This window comes from Agrilus planipennis, unplaced genomic scaffold (assembly GCF_000699045.2).
Source record: "Agrilus planipennis isolate EAB-ADULT unplaced genomic scaffold, Apla_2.0 scaffold109, whole genome shotgun sequence".
NCBI classification, from domain to species: Eukaryota; Metazoa; Arthropoda; class Insecta; order Coleoptera; family Buprestidae; genus Agrilus; species Agrilus planipennis.
The window spans coordinates 314677-339116 of record NW_020438934.1 but is presented as its reverse complement, the minus strand read 5'-3'; the positions used below and the strand labels follow the sequence as shown (position 1 = coordinate 339116).

At 33.5% G+C, this 24440-nt stretch overlaps 1 protein-coding gene and 1 long non-coding RNA gene across 3 annotated transcripts; both read left to right on the top strand.

Moving 5' to 3' along the window:
* The first annotated feature begins 15779 nt into the window (after positions 1–15779).
* On the top strand, positions 15780–19708 carry LOC108738011 (TBC1 domain family member 15). 2 transcript variants are annotated; one of them, XM_018471219.2, is made up of 5 exons: positions 15780–16782; positions 16924–16992; positions 17215–17450; positions 17514–17930; positions 18208–19708. In XM_018471219.2, exons 1-5 carry the CDS (start codon positions 16116–16118, stop codon positions 18799–18801), a joined length of 1983 nt encoding a protein of 660 aa, XP_018326721.1. In that variant the 5' UTR covers positions 15780–16115; the 3' UTR covers positions 18802–19708. The 2 variants fall into 2 exon arrangements, with proteins under 2 accessions (XP_018326721.1, XP_018326722.1); XM_018471220.2 differs by lacking the exon at positions 16924–16992.
* A 3050-nt stretch (positions 19709–22758) lies between these two features.
* LOC108737989 lies at positions 22759–24117 on the top strand. Its single transcript, XR_001937930.2, has 4 exons — positions 22759–23138; positions 23413–23532; positions 23679–23855; positions 24081–24117. It is a non-coding gene; the product is annotated as an uncharacterized LOC108737989 (long non-coding RNA).
* The last annotated feature ends 323 nt before the right edge of the window (positions 24118–24440 follow it).

Sequence of the window (24440 nt, the reverse complement as noted above, 5' to 3'; positions counted from 1 at the left end):
AAAAAAGTAACTTAAAAAAAATATTTTCTACGTTTAATTTTTATTGAAAATATTTTATAAATATAAGTATATTATTTGATTAAAATTGAGGAAATATCGATACATATATATTTGCGTAAAGTTCGCTCATAAAAATTGTCTTCCTAATTGTTTGGCATTTGCAGTTATAAATTAATCTAACATAAATGACTTCTTAGGTCCACTGAATCGTTCTAAATTCATGCAAATTATTTATTACTGTACTGTATCTTTCAAAATAAACGTTGTATTATTAATTACTAAAACAGTGTAGTAAGCGCCACCTGTAAAAAAAAATTGGTACCTTTTGTGGAATGTCAATAGATATACTGACCACCATGAACTTTTAGTTCTGTTTGGTTACGTTTCTATCACGTAAAGGTATCTATCTACGCCGTGGATTCAGTTCGACAAGTGGAGGATACCCTTATAGACCTTATCGAACACTCTTGAATCCCACAAGATGCAGCAATTTTCTACAGATGGCGTTCAGTACGCTGTTAGTAGTAATTCATAAAACGGCAACAGGTGGAGGCGGTATGTATTTTTACTTTAAAACAAGTCATTTTTAAATACTTTTCTAAAATATGTGACTATTAATTTTTCCATGGGGTTCTTTTTATGGATCTCCTTTTAAACCGTTGTAAACAATGTTGTAAATAAGCCTTGATCCAGATTACAAATAATTTTCCATTAAAATTTATCGCATGCCAGGATGACTTTTACAAATTTCTCAATTGCTATTTTCACAGTGTTGTTATTGTTTCCGTCGGTATCCAATTAATGGGACATTGTCAGAGCTCATTCAAAATCCCGATTAACATTTTTACAAATACAGGTAATTGTGTACGGCTATCTCATATTCGGGCCATTGTGATGCTCTTTGACCACCAACGAATGAGATAATGGAAGGGTTGATAGGTGATGTATGAATTGCAATCGCCACCACCAAACCCCTTGTTCGATTTTACACTTGATACAACCGAATATGAAACCCGCGGTTTCGAATTGCACTTATTTTTGTATGACACACGCTAAATAGAACCCGCATAAAATATATTTCAAAATATGTCCCCCATAACTATTAGTTGATCTTTACAGTAGCCCGTTCATGAATGAATCTTGATATTTGTCAGGAAAAGGAGGATAAAATGATAAAATATCTTTATACTGGAATAAGAAAGTGCTAGGCGTTAAGCAACAAAACCAAGACTAAAATCAAGACCAAATATCCATGACCAAGATCAGATACTAAAGATTAAATAAAAAATTATTACTTCTTGTGGATATATGAGTTGAACTAAGTATTTGAACAACATTAATATATTCTTTTCTTGGAACAAACCATTTTTAGTATTTGAAATTTTCAGTTTGCTTTGCTAGATTTTAACAGAAAGTATATATAAAAAAAAGACTTTACCACTGTTTGATAAAAGGGTAAGTTCTCGATTTTTCGTAACTCTCATAACTATCGACATCATTTTCTTTAAAAGTCATGACAAGTTCGCATGTATGACAGAAGGTAAATAGAAAATTTTGTGCTTAGAAGAATTATATAAAAAAAAACGTGAGTATCAAATTAAATGAGCCAGACCAAGACCAAGAACGAGACTGTATCAGCAAGACCAAAACTAGAAGTATTTGAGCAGGACCAAGATCAATACCGAATAAGTAAGACAAAGACCAATACTAAGACTCGGTCAGTCTAATTATTTGTGAATAGGAATCTAATTTATGTCTACCTCTGTCCATCGTAACTCCTATTTTTGTCCTTACATGTCTCTAACTGACCCTTCATATCTGAAAAGATGTCCTACCAATTTATATTGCCTATTATTGACTTCCCAACCTCCCTCTGTTCTCCTACTTTTTTTCTAATACCTCCTCATTCCTAACATTCTCTATCCACGCTATCTCCATCATCCACACGTAATATACATACCATACCTTTTCTTTTCGGCCTAGCCTCCATGACAAACGGTGCTTCAAACGTGTTATTTTTTTATTTTTGAGGGTAGGTCGCACATTCTCTGAGTTACACACTATTATTACAAAACAAATAATTTTATCTATAAAATTTTGTTAACATTCGTTAAAATTAATAATGAATGGATCGAACGTGTTCGTGCCTTGTAGATATCTCTTGCATAGGTCAGGATACAGTGATTACGGGAATATTTAGTGCAAAAGGGAACTAATAAAAGCCACAGAATAACGCTCTTGCCAAATAGTCTCTCCATTTTAACAGATTATCATATCATAGATGTTAATGCAGTTCATTGTGCAAAGGACCAATGAACAATACACTTGCAGGTGACGCTACAATGCAACCCAAGAACAATGCGTGATGTGCAAATCCTGATAAACGCGTGCTGTTGATCAGTGTTGCCAATTCAATGAAACTTCCATTCAAGCAAACAATAATAACTGCACAAGTTGTTTCGTTGATAACGAATACATCCTGTGTTAAGTAAACGTACATATAGATAATCTCTTAAAATAAAAATTACGTGATACAGTCTTTGTAAAAATAACCACAAGAAAAGAAATGTCTTCTACTTAAGGAATGTTAGGTTCCGAATTAAAATCGCCGGCTGATCACTTAAAGAATTTTGGGTTTGGAAGGTAATCCACTATTTATCGGACACCCAGTATACGTTCCCATCTTTCCTGGTAATCTCAGATTTCAACGCCATCTAGAATATGGAAAAAATTTTCGCTAACATGTTCGGATAATCGGGGAAATATCCCGTACGCACACGTATCTTTAGGGTCAATTTACCTACAATGATTTACGGAACGTTTACGGTACGGATACGGAATGAAAGCGGAACGTGTCGTGGGAATCAGCCTTAACTTTGGATAAGTAGATATAATAATTTTTTTTTATTACGTACCTTATACCAAATGCTTCCACGTGTAATATGGTAATAGTCAATATATCATTATCAGATTTAATTAAATTAAATAATTGTAGTCATATGGTTGACCGTCATCAGTGTATAACATTGTGCTATTGCTAATCCAAATTTCGTTTCATATGTAATGTATAATCTCATCGAAACATTGAAATTGCGATGCCGTATTATATATACTGAAGTCTCAGTTTATCGGCCACATAATAATAGAATCATTAGCGATAGTGACTGCTTCGACGTTTATTACAATCAAATTGATCCGCGTTGCATCCGAAAGACTCATATCATCCCTTATGCAGCACTCTCTTGTTCAATATACAATTGACAGATAGTCATAAACGGACAGATGGGCAAACACAACAGCCGTCCCCACAGACCACTGAACTGTTGTGAAACAGTATTGTTTAGAAAGTCAATCTGGTGCATTAAGAGAAACATAAATAACAATGTACCAGCCTGTGAAGTTATTTAACAAATTAGGTACAAACTAATGCCCAATATTGGAGCTACAGACAACCACGCAAGATTTTTTATATGGTTTTCAACATGGAATGAAAGTGAAATTGAAAATATCTATCTAATAAGTACAATTAATTGACTAATTATAAAGAAAATAGGGTATTAGACCCCAGTCGCTCACCCTCTCTGAGGATCCCCTATACAGGTAAGGCAAAACGTTCAGAAATTGACAACCTGATCCTGTGAGAGCTCTCTTTTTCTATTACGTGGTACGAACCTCTAAAACAAGGCAGAAGTACTTGTCAGAAAAGTTGCAGAAAGTTCAATGTTTACTGATAAAAGGAAATGGGGAAGTCGTACAGATTTAAATTTATTATAAAAATGTTGAGGACGAATAGGTGCATACAAAATTAACAGTATTTCAGCGAATGCCTGAAATGCTAATAGGAAGAGAGGTAAAAGGGTGTTTTGATCGACCTGACGGTCGTGTTTTATGAAAAAGCACGCCTGGACTCATCAGTAGGGCTAGTGGTGTGGACTCAATAGTAATGCTTGTAACATGCTTTCTTCCTTAAATATCTGAACTGTGGCATAGATTATTGGAAAAGAAAAAGCTTTTGGATGTTCCATTCCCACCAGCTACTAGTGTTGGAAAACAGGAAGTGTTTCCTCTCCGAACTAAGCCGGAAGGCCCTTTTAGGAATCGTGGCAAATGGTGGGTGGTTGTTGTGGAGAAAGAAAAATAATGAAACGAACGAAATGAAGGCAGAAGAGAAGCGAAAGATTATTAATCGGTAGAATATCATCATCATCATCATCATCATCATCAGCATTTTCCTAATAAATGATCCAAGGAAACTATAGAAAAACTTGGAACAGTGCAGGTGGACCTTGAATCGAGCCGGTGTCTTCCCCAGTGCTAAGCTAATCGAAGTTTTGTTTTATGTTTTCGTGGAAGAGGGGAAATCTTCAAAAGACACCCAACCGTCCGAACGACTGGGTGGTGTCGGATTTCTGAGGAAGAAGTCCTCGGACCTACTGACTAAAACCCCTCTACCTCAGACCGTTCTAGAAACAATTAAGGTCCTCTTCAGCCGCTAATCGAAGTGATTTTCCGACGTTTATGTAGCTTGAGAGAACGGTTAGATAGAGTTTGGTCTCCCAGCAGACGATAGCAGAACTTGGACGATTATGGCGTGAAAGAAGGTATTCGCCACAATATTTTTAAAGCCTTACACAGCTTGACAAAAACACGCAAACATGGTATCTATTAGAATAATCATAGACGCACAGAAAATAGGATTAAACCTTAGGTCTACCTGATCTGATTCGTAGTCTCCAAACACGTAAGCATGCAATGTCATATTTGCCGTGTACCTAAAGGGTACAAAAAATTCATTCTACTTATGAAGAATTAAAAATTATTTATTGCTTACCAGATACTGTCAATCTGAACTTTGTTCTTAGCTGCGTTTTGTGATTTTGCAGAGTAAAGCACTCCGGACGTAAACTAGTCCCCCATTCGGATGTCCGGCGGGGACTACCTGTGAGGATGTCATCACTAGATACAATAGGGGTAGGTGCAATACTTCAGGAGTCGGAGCGTGGAATGACAATGAGGCAACTAGAGAGATTAGAAAATTTAAAGGTATAGATGGATGGATTAGAATTAGAAATCGTAGGTATTAGAAGCGTTCGAAATGATGAGGATACTGTGGATAGAGAAGGTTAGAAATGAAGAGGTATTAGAAAGAGTAAGAGAACAGAAGGCTCTATGGAAGTCAATTAAAAATAGGCGAGATAGATTGGTAGGACACCTTCTCAGGCATGAAGGTCTAGTCAGAGACATATTAGAGGCAGAAACAGGAGTTAGGAGGGGTAGAGGTAGACCTAGATTAGATTACTGTTCGCAAATAGTTAAGGATGTGGGCTGTTCTAGTTTTAGGTAAATGCGAAGATTAGCTCAGGATAGGAAAGAGTGGAGGTGCGTGTCCAACCAATCTTAGGAAACCTTATTATGATGATGATGATGAAGAATTGTGTAGTGTCCTTCTTAGTAAATTTTCCAAATTGATCGAATTAAAAATCATGACACTGGAGTAGTTCAGTTTAGTTTAAACTCTGATCTTTTTGTTATTCATATCTTATTATGTTTCGAAAACTAATCACAAATTAAAGTAATTTGAAAATGATTTCTGAATATGTGATGATTGCTCCATTTGAGACTACTACAATGTAATTACAAGGACAATTCGTTTAAATTAATTACATTAACTTTATATAATAAATATACCTATACGTATATAGATGTAAAGGTAGTATTAGAATGCGAGACCATCGGCATCGTATGTAACGTATGAAGTGAAAACATGATTTATAGATACTTGATGCCATTTTCCGCGTGAGAAATCCAATTTTAATACTGTTGTATCACATAAAAATACATCAACTCTGTATATGCATATGGTGGTGACTAGCGATAAAATGGCCCCCTTTCGTTTCTCAGACACACAGATATTTGAAGAGATGCCGTAAAAGAGTCATATATTTACTCCCAGAGGCCAAAATCACTTACTGAACATAAAAGGAAATTATATATTTACGGTTTGAAAGGGTCGTAAAGTATTGGTTTTATTTAAGGTCATTTTATTAATAGATATTGTATCTATACAAGGTGTACGAGATTCTGTAGTTTATTCGTTTAAAACCAGCCACTAGAAAAAAACAGATGTCTAATATTTAGTTTTAAAGGAATTAAGAAATTTATATCGAAGATTGATATATAAAACAATTATCATTAAACTACTAAACCAACACCAATTCATGGATTAACGTCTTGATGATTAGATTGGCACTAACATTTACATATTCAGGTCTCCCAAAGAATGAAATTTATTGTAAATACTTTTGGTTAAAGAGCCCAGTCAGTCCCTTTATATTTAATTTCATGAAAAGTGTTTTATCTTTCTAACGAGAATCTGCTGTAACGCAACCTCAACGATTATTAACACTTTTTGTGATTTGAAAGTACCGTGGAATTTTGTGTTAATGTGAAAATTTATCCGTTTAAAATGTTCTGAGTGTACTCACGTGTTTGATATAGTAGGACTATTGTAAAATAGTCGTGGAGTGTTTGGTAAGACGCCATGGATCACGAATGTACTACGAAACTACCCACGATGCCACAACTGGTAGTGGTCCAGGTACTTTCAGGCATGGACGTATCTCCCTTATATTTTGATTACTTATTAGGACATTCGTTAAATATGAATTTAACGTTATAGAACAGTAAGAAGCTCAAACTCCAACGCCAAAGCACGACAGTGAACGTTCTTTTTGGTCGAATATCACAACCTTATTACCCTTGTCTGCTTTTACATAAAACAATCTCTCTGTTTCAAGTTTTTGATTACTTTAGAGAGATATGTCATTTCCTGAAAGTACCCACAAATACTTCCAGATTTGTAACCAACGATTTTCAACTTTTCAAAAAGACACCATCAAATCCAAATTTATTACTATGCTTACGAACTTGGTTTTTGAATTACATACATTATAGTTCAAAGTTGAACTCATCTCTTTAAACTGTTCTTGGTAACTCTAAGCATATAATTGTTTTTCTGGAAAACCCGGAAGTACTGAAAGTAATTGTAAAGTTGCAGTAAAATATATATGTATCTTGAACAAACTTATCGCTCTACATATGTTACGTTCAATGATCATTTCACTCATGCTAGATTAGGTAGAACTGAAAAATCTAGTGTTGCCCAATAACATATTCCTACTGAAAATCATATTAGGATCAATATATCGACAATATTACATTAGTTAAGGAAATTAGAAATAATTACTTGTTAACAGTTTTGAAAGTATGATGTTTATTTATAAAAACCGATTAAGCTCTCTGAACAGCGATAAGGGTCCTGTCCATATTTTTCCACCATTTACGATTAGTGTAATTTAATTGTTTTATTCCTATTTTGTAGCATTTACTACGGGTGGTCATCGAGGGGAGAGGGGGTAAAAAATTATAAAAAAAATGAGTCACGTAGTATGGATACGTTCCTTAACTTATTTGTTACCGAAAAGTCCTTCCGTCATTCAGTCTCGTATTTTGAGGTTGAGGTTTGATCTTTTTAGTATTCTAATACAATATTAGCCTGTTTTCCAGCCCTCTAGATGATTAATATTGTCTATTCGAAATTACTTTGGAAATTTTTAAAGCCCTTCTTTTAAAATAATGAAAAATACAACTGCTACTTATAAAATCATTTGTGTACATTAATAACAGTCTCTCGGCCTCTTCCCATTTTCTGTTTTTCTCTTTTTTTATTTTTTATTACTAACTAACTGATTCCCGCGATTTCGTCCTCCGCGGGACAGAATTGCAAGCCGCAAATAATATGCGTCTGGTTTACGATGAGGCAGAAGTAGGAACTTCTTTCATCTCCCTTACATCCACACCGCCTCACTTGCCCCTCTTCTCACTGGCAATAGTTGCGGCAATTGAAATCGTTAAATTAAACTATCTTGATAATTTTTATTAGTAAAAAAAATGACCAAAATCTGTGCAGTAGCTTTTTTTTAATAAAACAAAACTATCCGCATTTTTTTTTCTAAATATCTACATCCCTTTAAACGAAATTCCATCCACCTTTTTAATGCCTTATTTTTGATTTACATTTGTATTGAAATAGTTTATATATGAGTGGGAGTTTGAAAAGGTATATCAGGGTCGTATCGTCACAATAGCACGCAATTTCTTTTCGTTATCTTATCGATCAACATATGGCGGCTTGGCAGTAATCTCAAATGACATTTTAATGCTGCTCCTTTAACGAGTGCTGCAAAATAAAATATTCATTCGCACAAAGCTAATTTGATCCCGACGCGTTTTAACTTGGGCAATTATGCGTACTCACACACAGTAGTCGGCTGTGACACAACAATCGCAGCCTACTTTATAGATTTCCGTAACAATAACGAGTGACAGTCGCATGATGGATCGCTAGACAATATGGCGCTCGGCTCTTCGGGCCAGCGCATATAAGGGCGCTATTTGACCGCCACAACAGTAAACCAAGTCATGTATCGCGCGTGTACCGAATAGGGTTGAATTCTTGCTGTCAAACGATGATTTATGTTTACTTGAAATTTAACTCGATATATATGTGCGTATGTTTTGCTTACGTCAATTAAAAAATCGTCAAATTGAAAGAGAAAACTGATCGAACTCAATCCCACGATTAAAAATTCCACGAATACTAAATATACCTAATATGACCTTAAAGTACGACCAGATGGTAACGGATGCGGATGTGATACAAAACAAATGACAAAATCTGCAATTTCTTTCGTTTAATTTAAGGAAAATTTAATGTTTACCAGTGAGAAGTCACAATTTTATTTCAGCATCTATATCAGATCCGCATCTACATCTGCAGATGTTAGTAAAACGTACATCTGTAATATCCCTAGATGTTAGTAAAACGTACATATTTACGTTTCTTCTTCCATTTAGACATATTTTTGTGTCACCAATGTAATTCTATATTTTCTCTTACGGGAAACATTATTCTAGAATGTGTCTGTATTTAAATTTAATCTACGTATCTAAGTTATTTTGTTCAGAATATAGTATTTGTCAAGTATACATACAATCCTGGAGTACGGCAACTTCACCACTAAATATGGAATTAGTGGAATATACTATACATATATTAAGCTTCCCGGCGCCTCCACCAAAAAAAAAAAACGGAAAATATAATTATTTTGCATATGCTGTCACCTAAATGAAATCATGATACATACACAAAAATATTTATTTTACCCCTGGAAGACATGAACAAATAAGCAAACCCAAAAGAGAGCATCATCTTTACAAATTTATACAAAAAGAGTCTAAAATTTTGGATATCCTAAATTGCACACACATAGGTGATCTTCTTTCCACATCTTACTACCAAACAGGGTCAAAACAATTATTACATTAGAATTGAGCGAAACATGTGTAGATAAATTTAGCGGTTAATAGGGTAAGTTTCCTTTTTTAGCATATTTAACCTTCATTAATGATTACATAAAGCTTTTGCAATCTATTTGAATTACTGGCTTTAAAATCCAGCTTTTCATAAACCGAGTATTCGACTTGACTTAAATATCCATTAATTGGTGAAGGCTTTCGCGGCCCGTAGTAGGTGAACTAATGCTGCTCTAATTTGGGTCTAAAGTTCGTCGTCGGTTGGAGTTGCTTCCTAACGTTTCGCTAGCACGAGTGGCGAGCTTCTTCAAAGGTCCTTTCATCTCCAACGTGGTCCATGGACGCTGGGAAGCAACTCCAACCGATTGTGACCGTAACACCCAAATTAGGACAGCATCAGTTCAATTCATCCCGAATGATTTAGGTAGATATGCACAAAATTTATTTATACACAGGTGGAATGATTCCTAAATTTTAAGTTGGAGCTAAGCAATGATTACAGTACCTGATATAAATAGATACATACATTTTTCATTCACTTCTATGCTCGCGAACGGTTAATTTAGAAATTCTAAAAAGGTTGTTAAAGATGTATGTTTGGAGCGCGGCGTTGCACGGGTGCGAAACATGGACAATGGGCGCGGCGTAAACGAAAATGTTCAAAACCTTCGAAATGTGGTGTTATAGGTAAATGATGAGGATAACGTGGGTAGAAAAGGTTAGAAATGAAGAGGTATTAGAAAGAATAGGAGAACAGAGGACTCTACGGAAGTCAATAAAAAATAGGCGAGATAGGTTGATAGGACACCTTCTAAGACGTGAAGGTCTAGTCAGAGACATATTAGAGGCAGAAACAGGAGTTAGAAGGGGTAGAGGTAGGCTTAGGTTAGATTACTGTTCGCAAATAGTTAAGGATGTGGGTTGTTCTGGTTTTAGGGAAATGCGAAGTTTAGCCCAGGATTGGAAAGAGTGGAGGTACGTGTCCAACCAGTCTTCGGACTGACGACCTTATGATGATGATGAATATGAATATTATTGAAAACGCGTGAAGTTCAGTTGTTGGAATTTTTTTATCTGTGACGATATATAGATACATTTTGATTTCCTTTCACTTCACATCGCGCATCGACCTTCTGGTCGAAGTTTTCACAGTATAGGTACCTAGTTTATGTTTAGTCAAAAAGCCGTTAAGTTAATGCATCCAAAGAGGGCGATCGCTTTCTTTACGCATTCTGTTATTGACATATTTAAATTGGCGGGCATTAGAGCAAATACGATTCCTGCAGCTCGAAGAAGAAGCCGTAATGGTGAAAGCCGCAATGCCGGGTTATCAGAACTCCGCACGCGGACCAAGCTGTCGCCTGCTGATCGAAATGATTAATGGCGGGGCACGGATATATTAGTCTTGGGGGCTCAGAATTCGCCATTTGATGCGTTTACTTCGCACTCATCGAATACGACGGTAACCATATTCTAAACAGAACCTCTTTCTCTCACCCTAACGCGACCTGTTATCATCCGTTAATATTATATACATCCAAAGTATGCGGAACTTCGGATGTTCCACGATACTGAGCAGCAGATATCAATTCTTCGCCCCAATAACTGTATATGCCCGTTTTATAACCTATTCAAACACACATCCGAGCGAAACGTTTTCACTCGGAAATATATGTGCCTATATGGCCGTAAACGAATGAAGCTGCCACAACAAAGCAACGGAAATTAATTTCGATAATACCGAAATTAGGGGTCACTTCGGTGTCAATGTCAAAAATTAAAAGCTCATAAACTGCCAAAGGTGTACTTCGTTTAAATTTTGTAGCGATGTGACCTTCACTTTGACCAGCGCAAAGTAGAAAAGAACAGCACTAGGCCAGAAAAGGAAGGAGACAAGTCTTAACCGGTGAGGAGCGTATAATCCGTACAGTACTGCACGGAAAAATTGACCATTTTATCCACTACAATTGCATTGCTCAAATGTGCTGTTATTGGTAGCGTTTACTACTGAAAATATCAACGAGATGTTTATTTATATTTGAAGACATGTTAAAGGCTTTAACGCTTGTTTTCGACTCGCACTACTATTCATGATTGAACAAAACTTTTGGCAGGTACTGTATGAAAAAGTATGTTTAATGAACAAGATTCGTGCGTATAATGAGCTTTTTTCTCCTTACCTATAATTTTTCCAGCGCGCATCCAAGACATTGGAAGGGGCACATCGCTAGAGAAAGTAAATGAAGTATAACAGTATTGAAAGAAATCAAAACTTTAAGTTGCACTTTTAGGAGCTAAGTAAGTGCATTCATCCAGTCAGACGTAAAAAATACATGACAACAATTTAAACAAAAATTGTGAAAAATTTTAAATCATTTAAATGATCAGGGCGACTTATAAACTTACAGCCACCTTTAAACTCATAAATAACGTGTAATTATATCATATATCTGCGTGCTCTCTATTTTTCATCTTATTATTTCAATTAGTCGCTAAACCCATGGATTTTTTATAATTGATGATGTGCTAGCTTCACGTAAATCTTGGAAGTTAGAACAAAAATCAATAAATACTGAATATCTTTTTGACAGTTTATGAGGCCTTACTTTTTGAACCTTGACACCAAATTATCTTCTAAAAGACCCCTAATTTCGACATTTTTGAAATTCATTTCGGCCACTTTATTGTACCTGACGGCCATGAAATATTTTGGTGCTATGTTTAAACGTAATACATACAAGTAGATACAGAATACAGACTGCCCCTACCCAAAAAAAAAAGGAAAACGTGTTTTTGTAATAATTTGTTATTTGTTGGCTAAATAGACCAGTTTTGCTTCAAGAGCAGGATTGTGCTTCGCATAATAGTAACGTACTAAAGATTTTTTTCAGATTTTTTATTCATTTTAATTCCAGTAAAAAAATTAATTTTTTCATTTATTTTTAAAGTTATTATGAAATGTCTCAGACGGTGTCAACTTTAATAGAAAAACCTATATACGAAATGAATTTCGTTTTAAATTAAATTTAGACTAATATTCATATTGTACGTGTAAGCATGTGTGTATGTATTATGTTCGTGTGTTCTCTTGGCACCCGGAACGAAAGTGTCATCGTTATTGTGCTCCCTGAACAAATCCCATATGCAAACTTTGCGGCAGGATTGGCATCACCATTCTAATCGATACCTTTGATACCCCCTGCAGCTCTGCTTCCTTCTTATCTGAATCGAACAGCTGCCTCACGTACCATTTCCGAATGTTTTAGTCGATATGCAAAATGTTGAGCAAATTTGAGTTTATTATTATGCATTTTATTATGGTTCACTGACTATAGACCCTTTTTTTATACCGTCAAAACGACTGTACCTATAATAAATAAAAAGGAAAAACCTAACGGTTCATAAAATAATTGCTTACATCGTCGCTATTCTCCGGAATTTGGAGTATCATTTTACTAAATTTTATTTACTTTCCAAAAGATTTTATAAAACTGGCGACTTCAAACCTTCAATTTTAATAATAATTATATTTGTATTTATTATATTTTATGAGAAGTCAACATTATAAATATTTTGTGCGCGCTGCTGCAATAAGCATTTGGCCATTACATATTAAAAACTGAGCGACCCACATGAAGATGCAGGTACTGAAACTATACAAAACGTACACATATTCACAACCAGCTCGGTTCTCTTCTTCTGCCACTGATTTTGACTTATGTATCCTTGCTGCATCCTCCACATTCAATTTCGGTACGGGCGCCACCAAAACAAAAAACTCTAGAACGGCAGGCAACGGGAAGATACGCCAGTCATCAGAGAAACCAAAAAAAGGTCGCATTAAATTTAAATTGCTACGTTTTCATGTGTCAATAAAAGAATTTCGGTACTCGTTTTACACCACCGTGAGGTAGGGTACGTGGTGCATCTTTTATGTGGTTTCTCCTCTGGAAGCCTCAACCGCCGCAATGCTTCTAATATATCTTTCTAAGTTTAGAGATCTAATTCATCAAGTTCTAAACTCGTAGAAGTATTTCATTAGTTTCAACAATTCCTACGTAAGCATTTTCGTTGTGAATAATCATACAAGATTTTCCGCTATAATAATTAATAATTGAGTACCGAAGACCATGCTTCTCCTAGCTGCATACCTTCAGCACCCTTTTTTGCATTTTCAGAATATAGTTTTAAAATGTGTTTGTGGAGCGGCTGTTTTGGTGGTGATGATTAAGGTAAGCAGACCGTGTTTCTTCGATGCTCAAATATTTGTTACTATTGCCGCGGACAATTTTGCACAAATATTGTCAACGAAAATGCTGACAAAGAAATTATTACACAATTAAATGCCTCCATTACTGAAGAAACTAAATGAAATCTACCAGCGGACGAAAGTTCAGAACCTGATAATCAACCCCCAACCAACGTTCAACCTCCACCCGTTCAAAGATAAATTAGAATAACGAACACAGAAATCCTTTTTTGGCAAATGCAATATAATTGAGGAAGAAAGGAAGTGAGGGCACCACTCAACAAGCCTTCATTCTAGGGAAAATATCTTTCTTAAACGAAATTTTGCCTTGAACACTATTGATAATAATTAAGAATATATTTTCATGAAACATGTTTTTGATGTTCTCTGCCCAACATGATGCCGAGCGCAGAAATCGCTGGAGGAGGCAAATTCAAAATGGTTTCTAGGTAAAATATCCAAATTCAACTCTCCAACGACTGGCTCGAAGAGCGATAAAGCTTATCAGTCTATATATTTACTGACTTTTGCACAACTTAGGCACGCTGCAATTTTATTATCCATTCTTCACGTTTGGACTACATTGGAATGATAGTGTGACAGTGATAGACTGGGTCTCTAAGTCTTCGGGGGGGGGGGGGTTTGGTTTTTAATGGAATATTAAAAATATAAAAAGCATTTTGGACACATTTGCATCATTACAAGTACTTCATTGTCAGTCATTGCATGTATATTTTTCCTTTTTGCAAAATGTACACTAATAAATCAATGGATAAATCTAAGGCGACAGGGATTAAAGGTATTTTGGGGACATCCTAACTGCGGACCAAATGTAGCAGGTAAAAGAGTAATTAAGAATGTCTTTTTTATCGCGACCTAAACCCAAACTCCCAGGGGTCTGAAATCATTAATGCTTGTCGTGCACATATATAATAAGAAATAAACTTTTATATCATAATTTATCGTAAAATTTTTGAATCAGTGAGTGCAGCGGCAACTATTTTCTAAATTTAATAAGTTAAGTATTAATACTAACAAATGCAAAAATAACTTGATAATTTTATTTTTCGGAAATGTAACTTTTCCATGTTGAATATGACTTAAAAATACCGAAGAAAACATTTTTACCGCCCCCACACTTGCGCCACCCGGGATCCATGGTCCTCTTTACCTCCCCCACGCTCCGAAACTGCCTACTCCAATTTTTTGGTTTAATTTTCCTATCCAATGGCAATCATTGATTAATTAAATACTTTACCAAAGCCTGAATCATTTAATTTTTTAATGGTGAATTATTAATCGTAAAAGATTAAGCAAGTAATGTATTAAGTAAATATTTTTTCGTTATAATTTCCAAAGCATCATCATCATAAGGTCGTCAGTCCTAAGACTGATTGGACACGCACCTCCTATCCTGAGCTAATCTTCTCATTTCCCTAAAACTAGAATATCCTACATCCTTAATTATTTGCGAACAGTAATCTAATCAAGGTCTACCTCTGCTCCTGTTAACTCCTATTTCTGCGTCTAACATGTCTTTCACTAGCCCTTCATGCCTGAGAAGGTGTCCTAAGAACCCATCTCACCTATTTCTTATTAACTTCCGCAGAGTCCTCTGTTCTCCTATTCTTTCTAATACCTCATCATTTCTAACCTTCTCTGTGCACGGTATCCTAATCATTCGTCTGTAACAGAACATTTCGAACGCTTCTAACCTTTTCTGTTCCGTCGTGCTGACCGTCCATGTTTCGCACCCGTACAGCGCTGCGCTCCAAACACACCTTTAATAATCTTTTTCGAATTTATAAATTAACCAATCTTAACTAGAATTGTACAGAAAAGAATGAATAAAAAGGCGGAAAAACAATTAAGGGAAGATCAGTTGGGTTTAGAAGAAATAATTAATTAATTTCCAAAATACAATTTTTTTTTATATTTTTTGATGTAAAACTAGTTTAAATCTGAAATTAACTATTATTTGTGTACTATTGTAATTATTCTTGTTTTTATATTTACAAAACGATCAGCAATTTAACTGAACTTAAATGACATGACAATGCTCTAATTCGATGAATACAATTTTACATTGACATGGTTAAATAGTTAACCGCCAGAAAGCCATTCATAGGAATAGAAGAAGAAGAGATATGTTTTTATTACTACGTCATCTTAATTATCTGTGCTTTATATAATTTTTCTTTTCTCAGAACAATAATATGTGCATTACACATTAAAGTTTGCTGAAACTGGTGATTTGCTAATTTCAATTGTTAAATGTTTAATACCGTCCAATGCAAATAAATTTCAAATGTTTTCTTTAATAAATCTAAAACTTCACCAACATGGCTTGAAAAGGTTATATTATTAATCAAGCAATTTGGTTTCGAGCCAGATAATATAAATGCACAAATCTCTGGTTATACAAAATTCTGTGTCTATTCTAATGTGAATGTTTTATGAAAAGTGAGTTTGTTAAGGTTATTGGAGCATAATGGAGACAAATTGTAACAAAATGGAAGACTCAGATGAATTTATGGAATTATATATTCAAGACGGCGTGTTATTAAACAGTGCTCCGGCTACTTATATGAACTGCATTAACACAACAGGAACTTTGCTTATTACTGAGTATTTGAACTCCAATAAAACTAGATATATTGAATGGAAACCTAATGATGTTACTATTGATTCTGATGTACAAGATCAAGAATGGGCAGTAGTGAATACAGTGAAAGGAAGAAACAGAACTTTCAGTGGATCATTACCTCCAGAATCTTCGAATCGATCCAAATATATTAAAATAAATTTTAAGGATATTAAAAGTTTTCGAGTTGCACGTAGTAGCCATAAACTTACATTTTATGATGGCAAAAGTGACCCCATATGTACATTTACCTTTTTGCACTGTAACTGTGATTCTTTTGTTGGTTGCCTTAAATCATTTATGAGAACAGCACTTGCTAAAAGGGACAAGCATCTGTTTATTGTACTTGATGATTACCTCGATACTCCTGAAACTAATCGATTGGATAAGTCCTTTGCTGAACTGGATTTATTTCAAGAACAGCCATCTGATTTGATGTGGAGATTTGTAAAAAATTTTCAAAATAAACCTTATGAAACAACTATGGAAGCATTTTCAAAGTTAACAGATATTGGTAAGAAAAAAAGCCTATAGATATAATATAGTATTGAACTGTCTTCAAATTCTACTGCACATTTCCATACTGCCTGCACCTACTTATATCATTTCTGTTGGTTACTTTAAATCAATGTTCTGTTTTCTGCATACTTTACAGGCCGTAAAAATTATTCACCTACCAATGAACCTTCTGTCAGTGGTAATCTTGAAAATTCTATGCTTTCTGGTAGGAAAAATGTTAATTTTGCATGTATACTTTCGTAATACCTGTATATATATGTATTAAATAAACACACATTATTTTTGCTGAGAAATTGCTTGGTTTTGTTAATGATGACTAACTGTATATGCTGCACTTTACCTTAATTTAAATAAATTTCAATTGTGGCATAAATAATTAGTCTACATAATAATTTTCATCAACAATTAAAATTGAAAAAAATTGTAGTATATCGTGGTCCTGAACATAGATACATGGATGATGAAGTTAATGAGTTATTAAATCGCAGTCTAGAAGGTGTGGATTATTCTCTATCCACTCAGTATGAATATGTTCCTAAATTGCCTGAAAGAAAAGAGCCACCAAGGGGCACACCTCTTACAATAGAACAGTGGAAGACTTTGCAAGATAATGAAGGGAGAATAGAAGATGTAGAACCCATTAAAGCTATCATATTTAGAGGGGCAAGTAGTCTCTACCAATTGGAATTACTCTTTTACGTTAATTGTAAAATTCCTTCCTTAAAGGGCATCGATCCTGCTTTAAGAAAAGAAGTTTGGAAATATCTACTAGATTATTACCCTTGGAACAGTACACACGAAGAAAGGAGTAAAATAATCGAAAAAAAGAAAGCAGAATATTATACAATGAAGCGCCAGTGGAGCACAATGTCTCAAATTCAAGAGGATAACTTTTCTGATTTTCGGGAGCGAAAAAGTCTAATAGAAAAGGACGTACGACGCACAGACAGAACTTTGGATTATTTTTCGGGCGATAATAATCCTAATTTGGAAGTATTGTATGACATACTCATGACCTACGCCATGTACAATTTTGATTTGGGTTACGTCCAAGGAATGTCCGATTTGCTATCTCCTATTCTTAACTTGGAAGATAATGAAGTAGATGCTTTTTGGTGCTTTGTCGGGTTCATGAATAAAGTGGTTAGTATAAGAATTTGAATTAAATTTTATTTCAAAATGGTGCTGAATAGCTTAATTAATAGATGATTTAAACTGAATTCCGAGAATAAACCTATTGTAATTTGATATTCTCAGATAAATAAATTCAAACTATCATCTCTGCAGGGAAGCAAAGATAGTGAATTATGATATTAATTCCACAAACTACAGCTCCCATTGGATCTATTACTTTGTCATAGTTTATACATTTTGAATAGTTTCATCTACTGTAACTATTTTAAAAATAATTTTTTGTCAGAGCCTCAACTTTGACATCGACCAAGCTGGTATGAAAGAACAGCTCCAACATTTGCACACTTTGCTCGAATTTCTACAGCCGGAACTCGCCAATTATCTCGATCATCATGATTCCGGTAACATGTTTTTCTGTTTTCGCTGGGTGCTGGTATGGTTTAAACGGGAACTGAGCCAAGAAGACACAACAAGATTATGGGAAGTCCTATGGACTGGCGTGCCCTGCCACAATTTTCATCTTTTGGTCTGCATAGCCATTCTCGAAACGGAGAAAGATGCCCTCGTAGGTAACAATTACGGTTTCACCGAGATTTTAAGGCATGTAAATGACTTGTCTGGTAATTTAAACGTAGACGCGATGATTTGTCGGGCAGAAGGTATGTATTACCAAATAAGAGAAGCTGAACATTTAACAAACAACATTCGATCGATACTGGGACTTCCACTGGTAAATGGAACGACGGATACGAATGACAGCAAAGAAGCATCACCATTAACATCCACCGATGTTTCAAACGACTTACAAAGTTGCTCATTAGAAGCGATTGGTGATGAAGAAGTACAATGCGACAGAGCTATAAACTTGTCGTACTTATAAATTGTATATTTTTTTGGTACAAGCATAGTCTCTTTTCGTCATCGAAATTAAGTAAAATATTGTAATTTGAAAACGAATGCAAACCTTTTTAGGCTATTTTATACACAGGAAAAACTTCTTATCACCTTATCAGTAATGAATAGGTTAAAAAGTTAGATTTTTATTATCAATTTAAGTGTGTTATACTTATGTCAAAAGTGAGATTGCGTTGTATGTATACTATTTATCGCGTGTAATATTGTAAAAGATATAACTTAACTAGAATCTTTTGATGACAAGATTTCACAAGTAGAAGTATCTTTAGAAAATTGAAAATTAAACATTAAAAAAAGGTACTTCTTTCTAACGAATATTTTAATTTTATTTTTATTATCAGTATAAAGGAGTTCTCAATCAAAGAAATGATTATTAATTATTCGTTGCAAGTTTTATTTACGTCATAGAAGTATTTTGTACAAAAAGATAAACTAAAATTCCGTTATATTTTCATTATTTATTTTAAATATTTAAAATGAATGATAGAGTTACAGAATTACAAAAACAATTTCATGTAGTTTCAAATAGATATTGCAATTGCAATTTTCTATTGTCTTGATAATAGTTCTTTTTGTTTTTAATTGCTTAGTTTACAGCATTGTTTTCAGTATTAATAGATGTTTCTAAAAAAATTAATGAAATGATGCCAATAAATGAAAAAAATATTCTTTTTTAAATGTTTATTTAAATCTAACAGTACGAAGTATTTTTAAAACTTAAAACAATTAATATTTGTGGCAGTTTTTAAGTTTATGTATAGATGAACATATTTACTTTAAGCATTATGTATAACCTTAGTCCTGTATATGAGCCTGTAAAAATACGTCTTATAAAATTTATACTATTTTCAAATAAATATAATGCGCAACTAGTTGGCTTTTCTTTTGTAATTAATGATTTAATCTAGCTTAATGTAATATTTGATAAAATAATGTAATCTAATATTTGAAAATTTCGCCATTCTACGTTCATTAAAAAAAGGGTGCAGGACAACTAGTCACACGAGTATGCGCCCACGACTAAATATATTTTCGTGGAACTTTTCAGCGAAAAGATTCCATTAGTTTTTGCAGAAGTGCATTTCGCGAGTATCGTGTATATACAATTACATTGCTTATTTTTATTTATTTTAAGCTGTAAATAAACAATATTCTTCTTGTTTCAGCATTCCGAATAATTTGCCTATGAAGTAAAATTCCTTACGGGCCACAATAAGAATATTTTAAACTGCAGTAACTTATGTATAAAGAAAGGTAGGATTTTATGTAACCTTTTTTCTTTTTTTTTATTAATCATAAAATAAAATCGATATTCTTTTATACTTCAAACTATTCGCCTAAGGGGTTTCCTCTCAGTGTTTAGAATTATTACTATGAAAGAGGGAACTACAGCATTGTTATTCCAGAATTCTTCTTTCAACTTCATTAAATTTCAAATTAATTTCTCCCTTATGAAACAAGCTAAAAGTACCAAAATGTACTAAACTTCTTGTCAATTTAAAAAGGTTTTTATTTCTTGAAAGTTTTTTTCTACCTTTTTAATTCAGGTAAAAATACCAAAATGTACTAAACTTATTTATGGGGCATCAGTGAAAAAAATTTTATAGTTTGAAATTACTCGAATACACTTTCANGTGGCAGTTTTTAAGTTTATGTATAGATGAACATATTTACTTTAAGCATTATGTATAACCTTAGTCCTGTATATGAGCCTGTAAAAATACGTCTTATAAAATTTATACTATTTTCAAATAAATATAATGCGCAACTAGTTGGCTTTTCTTTTGTAATTAATGATTTAATCTAGCTTAATGTAATATTTGATAAAATAATGTAATCTAATATTTGAAAATTTCGCCATTCTACGTTCATTAAAAAAAGGGTGCAGGACAACTAGTCACACGAGTATGCGCCCACGACTAAATATATTTTCGTGGAACTTTTCAGCGAAAAGATTCCATTAGTTTTTGCAGAAGTGCATTTCGCGAGTATCGTGTATATACAATTACATTGCTTATTTTTATTTATTTTAAGCTGTAAATAAACAATATTCTTCTTGTTTCAGCATTCCGAATAATTTGCCTATGAAGTAAAATTCCTTACGGGCCACAATAAGAATATTTTAAACTGCAGTAACTTATGTATAAAGAAAGGTAGGATTTTATGTAACCTTTTTTCTTTTTTTTTATTAATCATAAAATAAAATCGATATTCTTTTATACTTCAAACTATTCGCCTAAGGGGTTTCCTCTCAGTGTTTAGAATTATTACTATGAAAGAGGGAACTACAGCATTGTTATTCCAGAATTCTTCTTTCAACTTCATTAAATTTCAAATTAATTTCTCCCTTATGAAACAAGCTAAAAGTACGAAAATGTACTAAACTTCTTGTCAATTTAAAAAGGTTTTTATTTCTTGAAAGTTTTTTTCTACCTTTTTAATTCAGGTAAAAATACCAAAATGTACTAAACTTATTTATGGGGCATCAGTGAAAAAAATTTTATAGTTTGAAATTACTCGAATACACTTTCAACCCCCAATTTAAAAAAGCGTCGTGTTTATTTCTTAATAAATTAATTTCTATCTTATGAAACGAAAGTGCTAAAATGTAATAAAGTAGCCGTGGGTGGACACAAACTAAAATAATGCGACTAAATTTTACTAGTGGGTATTTTAAAGTCTGATTTTTTAAATCGAGTCTTAAATAAGAAAAGGAATTCAGAACTGTTACTGCAGCCTGACGCTCAGAATACTCTGTAGTAAAGTAGGTTGCCTATATGAAAGATGAACAATTTATTAAAATTCAAATTTGGTGAAAATTAAATGAGTGCGCTGTAGTCTACTAGATAAAGAAGGAAATGTACAGTGCGAGTCAAAATTTGTAAGCAGCTACATTTTTGGATTTTAATAAAAATAATCTAAATTTATTTGGTTTGTAAGCAGTCTATGAAAATAATTACGATTTTACAAGACAACACTATTAACGTAAATGAATGTTTTTCACTTTGTTTTGTANACTTTTTCATAAGATTTCATTTTACAGGAACATTAGAAGAACTCCGGATACCATTAAATTATGAAATTATGGAGCATTGGTTGTATTAGTCCTCATTTGCCCTGTAAAGTAGCTGTGCCCATGGTTGTAAAGAAAGCATGAAAGTGCCTTTTATTCATTGGGAGCGAAGACAGTGTGCTGAAAAAAGGATTTATGATGATGAACTGGTATGTAATAGTATCAGTTAAAAATAGTAATAAAATATCTTTAGATAACTTCAGTTTCTTAGACATTTGTAACTTGCTTCAATAGACAACTTTTAAACAACGTTTCAGCAATGGCAGAAGCAGAATTTAACGTGGAACAGATCTTTCCATTAGTGTGCATGTTACTGATTTATACTGATTTATTCGATTTAAAAATGGTAATTAATTACTTTTTCTTGCCTGTTTCTATATAGATTGTTGTCCCATAAATAAGAAGGAATTGCAGTTAATTTTGGTGCTACTAAAACAACCGATGCTTTTGACGTCTTCACCTTGCAACATTATGCAGTTAATTTTTGCCGTAACAATGGGAGGCAATTGGAAATTAATTAATTTGGAAGCAACCGGAAAAACAAATTATCTGCAGTGGTATCCCTCCTAGATTTGGTTGGCTTGCTCATCACACTGATAGACTTTAGAACGCCACTTTCTACAATTAATTAAGGTGAGAATACTTGATATAATTAATTTTAATTGCTCTTTATTAATTTGTTTTGGTGTTTATTTTAATATCTACTGTTCATAGCACAAATTAAGGTTATCGTGCATCTATGGTAATTCATTCGGCAGTTATCTATTGTCCTTACTAAATTGACATTGTGAATCTATGATTGTTTCATATTTATCTATGCTATGAGGTAAATTGACAGTTGTCACCATCTTATAATTCTGTCATTTTATTTGCGTTTTGGTGCATGTTTTGTTGTATTTCGTATGTTATTTATGTGACAGTGTAATTAATTAGTACTTTCTTTTAGGTGTTTAATGCCTTCCGTACTTAATAGTGTAATTAATACGTTGTTTTGTTCATTTCTGCAGATTGTTCAACAAATGGGAAAGAATTAAAGTTCAGTTTGGTCCTACTGAAACAACCAATGTCTACATGGGCATGATCTTTCCTGGATTGTTCTTTTGATTAGCTGTTTACATCTTTGCCTTGCAACATTATGAAGTTAATTTTCTGCGATGGTATTCCTGCCGTATTTGTTTTGATTTTTACACCTGTAAACTTTGGAACGTTACGTTCTACAATTAATTAAGGTGAGAAACTATGACTTAATACGTCGCCATTTTTAATGTTTTGTTATTTTATTCGTTTTTGACTGGTTTTTTATTACGTGTTTTTGTTTTATTTCATGTTTCATTTATTTAAAACGAGTGTTTAATTCTTTTTTTTTATCCATTTTCTGCATGTATTTTGACTTTCATTTGAGAGAAAGGAAGAAAAGTGAAAAGGATTAAATATTTAAATTTTCTGCGTAACAGATATCTATTAAATTAATTAGTTAATAATTGTTTTTGTCCTATTACACAGATTAGTCAACAATTAAGAGAGATTTGAACTTATATCCTTTGCTTACTGAAAAGATAAGTCAAATCCTATGGTGTTTTAGCTGTTAACCTTTCATCTGGAAGGTTCTTGTAGTTAATTAAGGTGAGCATGCATATTGTATTTTCTATATTTAGTGTATTTATTTGATATTAACAAAGAAAAAGATTCAGCATCACTTTAACAATGTATCGTGCAGATTATTTACTTAATACTTAATTAATTATATCTGAACACTTTTCATTTTACAGGAACATCATAAGAACTCCGGATACCATTAAATTATGAAATTATCAAGCATTGGTTGTATTAGTAATTATTTGACCCAGAAAGTAGCTATGCCCATGGTTCTAAAGAAAGCATGAAAGTGCCTTTTTTTTATTGGGAATGAAGACAGTGTGCTAAAAAGGATTTATGACAATGAACTGGTATGTAACAGTGTCAGTTAAAAATAGTAAATATCTTTGGATAACTTCAATTTCTTAGACATTTGTAATTTGCTTCAATAGACAATTTTTAAACGTTTCAGAAATGGCAGAAGCAGAGTTAATGTGGAACAGTTCTTTCCATTAGTGTGCATGTTACTGATTTATACTGATTTATTCGATTTAAAAATGGTAATTAATTACTTTTTCTTGCCTGTTTCTATATAGATTGTTGTCCCATAAATAAGAAGGAATTGCAGTTAATTTTGGTGCTACTAAAACAACCGATGCTTTTGACGTCTTCACCTTGCAACATTATGCAGTTAATTTTTGCCGTAACAATGGGAGGCAATTGGAAATTAATTAATTTGGATGCAACCAGAACAACAAATTATCTGCAGTGGTATCCCTCCTAGATTTGGTTGGTTTGCTCATCACACTGGTAGACTTTAGAACGCCACTTTCTACAATTAATTGAGGTGAGAATACATGACTTGATCAATATTAATTACTCTTTATTAATCTGTTATGAAATTTCTGTTAACAATTAGCTATTGTCAACAGTATAAATTGAGGTTATTGTGCATC

Bases quoted from the DNA above. Each gene is read 5' to 3' on its own strand.
- LOC108738011 (XM_018471219.2), top strand. From the start codon at position 16,116: ATGGAGACAAATTGTAACAAAATGGAAGACTCAGATGAATTTATGGAA. The intron at 16,783-16,923 runs GTAAGAAAAAAA...CATACTTTACAG, and splicing joins TTCAAAGTTAACAGATATTG to GCCGTAAAAATTATTCACCT. The intron at 16,993-17,214 runs GTAGGAAAAATG...AAAAAATTGTAG, and splicing joins TGAAAATTCTATGCTTTCTG to TATATCGTGGTCCTGAACAT.